We start from the raw sequence: 5,000 nt of genomic DNA on the forward strand, positions 1-5,000 counted from the left end.
TCTTGCCAAAAGGTGACCACGTGGGACTTCTTTAAGGTCACACTGAGGTGAACAGAGCTGTTATCCACCAAGAGCGACTCCTTGAGGAATATCTGCCTACGAGAGATTCCGATGAGAATCGTTCTACAGAGTGACCATGAAAAATATGCGTTTGCCTCGTAACGTCACCAAATGACGTCATAATGTCTCAATCTTGACATATCTAGAAAGCACTCATCGAGGTGTTCAATTTGAGGTACTACACGATATGGTTCCTAAAACTTGAAAATTTGACCTTGGGGTCAAATATGTTTGACCTCAGGCGCTAACAAGGCGTCATGAAGGTCAAGGCCAATCACCACCAAAACTTAATCAGCTGAGCGCCAGACCATGAACTATATTCCCATGAAGTTTGAAGACGATCCGATCAAAATTACTCAAAAAATAAGGGTTTCGTCAACTCCCCTGATTTGCGACAAAGTGACATTGACCTTTGACCTTGACCTTCAAAATTTTATGCGCTGAAAGGGACCTCTATAGGCCTCTGAAATGCGAAGTTACAAAAATTTCCAATGATAACTGTGCTCTGCAGAGTGATTTATACATGATTACAGACAAAAAAAAAACATATGAAGGTCAAGGCCGATCGCCACCAAAAATTAATCAGCTGAGCGCCAGATCATGAACTATATTCCCATGAAGTTTGAAGACGATCCGATCAAAATTACTCAAAAAATAAGGGTTTCGTCGACTCCCCTGATTTGCGGCAAAGTGACCTTGACCTTGACCTTCAAAATTTTATGCGCTGAAAGGGACCTCTATAGGCCTCTAATATGCGAAGTTACAAAAATTTCCAATGATAACTGTGCTCTGCAGAATTTTTTTTATACGTGATTACAGACAATCAAAAATAAAAAAAAAACATACAAGCTGACTAACATATCTTGCAAAAACTTCGTTTTGGCAAGATAACAATGTTGCATTTTCGATGTTTCAAGGAGATGTGCATAATTTATAGGTCATGGTTGTTTTCCCGCTAAGCTTGTTCAATCACCCGGTGAGTAGCTTCCACTCCTGCATGGCAGACGTGGCTTGTTCTATGTTCCGTACAAACTTGCGCATGGATAAAGTGCACAAAAAGGAGAACTACAAAAGGCTTACCTTTAAATATAGTTATTTGAATGTGAAATTGAAGTGAAATATTAGCGAAATTCAGTTGAAAAATGTATCAAGCCACAGACAACACAAAATGTCAGTCTATGCTTTTCACAGCATGGAGGAAGTCTGAACACGAGGTCGATGGACATTATTTATTTATTTATTTTAATATGAATCTATTTCAAAGTGACGGGTAGATAATGAAAGCAGATCGCACAAAAAGGTTAAACACAGCCATGTTATCTAAAAATGAAATTGCATAACATTTTCAACAGGCGAGGCACCACCCGAGGCATCGCACAGCACCGCAGGCCCAACACAGTCGGTTGATGTGAGATGTGTACGTTATTTTTTATATGTATGGATGTTGAAGTGATGGGTGCATAATGAAAGCAGATTTAAGTTTAAGGATAAGAGATTCTAAAGGTTATCTTGCATGTAAAAATGAAATAAAGCCATGGACACTGGTGTTTCCGGCGTTTATAAGCGATTTGAAGGTATGAAGATGAGATTTGATGATATGAGTGAGGAATGTGAAAAAAACATTTTTGAGCACTTTATCATTAAGAAACCGTTGTGGCCTGTTCAAAGTCAAGGTATTGTTGAGCAGGCCAAAATAAATGGTGAATTGAACTGAGACAATCAATTGAGTGAATTGATTGAGAGAGCGAGGTGACAAAGGATGAGCCGTGATAAAGGATAATTAAATAAGGCTGTTAATTATCTTCAAAAGTGGTGTTTAAATTATCCCAAACACCAAATTTTCACGCATGCACTCCCTTTGAGTTCCCTTCGTTTGCATGCAAAGTTTCACGCTGCAAGGTTTCATGGTTTTGGAGTTATGGAGGAGACACATGGCACATTGACACACACTGACATTTATTATTATAGATTTTCTGAGGCAGGGGGTAAGGCGTTGAGTATTTTAATAAATCGTATTTGTGCTTGCATTGAAATTCTCCTGTGACGATGTCTCTTGTTCTGCATGTTTTTGGTCCAGATAAACAGTGATGTGAGACAATTGGAAAAGCGGGGGGATAAGAGGCAGAAGATATGGAAGTACTTTGATTTGGAGAGGGCTGAGTCTGGGGAGGTGGAGCTCTTCATGAATCGGTTTTTTCTGTTGTAACCTCTCCCTCTCCCTCTCCCTCTCCCTCTCCCTCTCCCTCTCCCTCTCCCTCTCCCTCTCCCTCTCCCTCTCCCTCTCCCTCTCCCTCTCCCTCTCCCTCTCCCTCTCCCTCTCCCTCTCCCTCTCCCTCTCCCTCTCCCTCTCCCTCTCCCTCTCTCTCCCTCTCCCTCTCTCTCTCTCTCTCTCTCTCTCTCTCTCTCTCTCTCTCTCTCTCTCTCTCTCTCTCTCTTCCAGCTGGTGTTTCTCAGACTATTGTAGTCAACTTTTTGATTGTTTTTCTTTCCTTAGGAATCTTTAAACGTCAATGTTTCTTTTTGTGAGTTTTGTTTCATTTCACACATGAAACTTCATCTTGCAGTTTTACAATCTCCACTCATGACCATCTGCAGCTGCATCTCCATTTACTAATGTGTGGAACATTGAGATGCTTGGAGCATTAATTATTTTTCTTTTCTTTTCAAACATTATACCCTCAGCCTTTTTTTCATTGACTATTTCCTGATTAAATTATCTCACAAGCTCTGAGTCTATAAATGGAAAAATTACTCTCCCAACAAAATAAGTGGTGTTTAAAAAGCTTCAGCACATTCATCATTAGAAACAGCTTCCTGTCCACTTTGCCTCCAGACAAACTTTGGATGACTTTTTGCCTCCAGACAATCCTTGGATCACCAGGCGTTATCAATAAAATAACTCCACCATGAGTTGTGCCTCCAAAATTATTGAAAATAATACATTTTTTTATTCCTTACATCTTTGCATCGAGAGCCGGTGAAGCAGTTCTGCTCGTGAATTCCCAGCTGGCAACATGTGTCACTGATTGCTAAATGGAGGCTGTTGCCCACAGTCGGTCAAAGGCACAATCGAGGTACATGTTGTTTTACTGACATTTTGTTTTTTGGTGCCTTTTCATTTCGTTTTTCAGCTCCTCCTCCTGCTTGAGATGGCTGTGCGACAGCCGAAACTGAAGCAGACGCCTGTGTTCTTTCACTTGGCGCTCCTGGTTGGCAATTGGCATCGCCGTGCCCATGACCCCTCTTTGGCACTTGAGCAGAGGAAGGCCTATACAATTCTCCTGGAGGAGTTGTGGGATGGCATTGAGACGATCTGTAAAACACAGGTATGTGGTTTTGGGTCAATGAGGCATTTGTATTATAATGGTGATTATAAAAAGAGCACTTTGGCATTGCTCGTTTAAAAATCTATTACAGCTATCTCCCCGCTTAACAAAGGGGTTATGTACCTTTCATAACCCTTCATTATGCGAACCTTCGTTATGCGGGAGCTCGTTTTCCATTATTTCTTCTGGGAAAATCACACTTCATTTCTTAACCGTAATGTTTTGGTCTGAAAGCAAAGCCATATGCTTGGGTTGGTATAACGATGGTTTTAGTTGCAAGTGACATTATATTATGATGACACTTGCAACTAACTTAACAATAGAGACAATAACACAATAATAAAGTTAATTTTGTTTTTACTTACCAAAACAATCTTGAGTCCAAATTTCCATACAAGAAGACGGCAGAGGAAGGTGGTGGAGGAGATGGTTATTTTTAACCCTTTCATTCTGAAAAGTTCATTATTCGCAAGCCTTCTGAAAAGTTAGTGACCCCACTGAAAAGTTAATTTGTGGAAAAATGTATTGTACTTATCATCTCTATGGAAGTGAGATTGCACAATCACCATGACACTGTGAGACCTTTGTTAAGCGATGAATAGTCCTAAATGAAACCATTCGTTGTAGCGAAGCTTCATTAAGTGGGGGATACCTGTCCGAAAAGGAGAAGCGTCTGTCTGTCACGCTTTATTCCAAAGGGTTCCTGCTGTCGTCGAATAATAAAAATGGTACCGTTGGAAACCTAATAATTGATTTACTTCATTGGAAAGTTAATAAGCGATTTACTTGGAACGAAAATTAGTGTCCGTTTCATGAAATAAAAAACGCCCGTTTTAGAAGCCTGTCTTTCCGGGATGGAACAAGAAGAAGCAGGGCCCAGAGCTTTAATGTTGCGATTCTAATGATACAACAGCAGGAATCCTTTAAAATATAGCATGACGGACATGGAAGAAGCACACAAAATAATTATACGAGGATCACTCCAAATGTAATGACCCACCATTTTTTTCCAACACTATTTATTCTACAGCATGGTTACTTGTACAGAGTATCGGTACATCCTTCCCGCCTCATAATATGATAATTACACTGTCTTCCCACATGAGGCATTGCTGCAGCAGGCATCAAGCATGGCTGCCCCCATGGATGTCTGTCAGAAGCAGTGATGTCATGACGTTCGTTTCAAGGTCGGAGAACGACATTAATTATCATCACTGTGCCTGACCGCAAACCATTGATGATTCCAGATTGGGTTTGGTAAAGTGGGATATAATGTTCCGTGTGGTAGACGGTGCTTATTGCTCCCAGCATCATGCAGCAAGGGCTGAATGGGACACGGTGCTGGCGCTTTCATCACTCATGGTTTGGAGTCACATCGTATCTGATTTTATATATATATATATATATATATATATATATATATATTGTTACGGCTGTGGAAATTCGCGATACACCATAAAAGGTCCTGAGATCAGTTATGACGATAAGTATATGTGTAGTTAGATTTCCCCACCGTTGTTTAGAGGGAATTTCCGTGTTCACAGGGCTGTGATCCTTTGAGTAAGCCATTTTTCTTTTCTCTATCATTATTTTGGACCAATCATCACCCAACAA

The 5,000-nt window shown here is 40.5% G+C and overlaps 1 protein-coding gene across 6 annotated transcripts in view; it reads left to right on the forward strand.

Moving 5' to 3' along the window:
* The window catches only part of LTN1 (listerin E3 ubiquitin protein ligase 1), a 234,765-nt gene that overhangs the window by 35,638 nt on the left and 194,127 nt on the right, over window positions 1-5,000 (forward strand). For all 6 annotated transcript variants that reach the window (XM_085880249.1, XM_085880254.1, XM_085880253.1 and 3 more), the window contains one exon: window positions 3,192-3,386. In XM_085880249.1, coding sequence (XP_085736375.1) covers window positions 3,192-3,386 — 195 coding nt within the window. The remainder of the gene's footprint in view (window positions 1-3,191; window positions 3,387-5,000) is intronic.

This window comes from Eptatretus burgeri, chromosome 1 (assembly GCF_056783735.1).
Source record: "Eptatretus burgeri isolate ZD-2024b chromosome 1, Ebu_testis_v1, whole genome shotgun sequence".
In the NCBI taxonomy this organism is placed as follows: domain Eukaryota; kingdom Metazoa; phylum Chordata; class Myxini; order Myxiniformes; family Myxinidae; genus Eptatretus; species Eptatretus burgeri.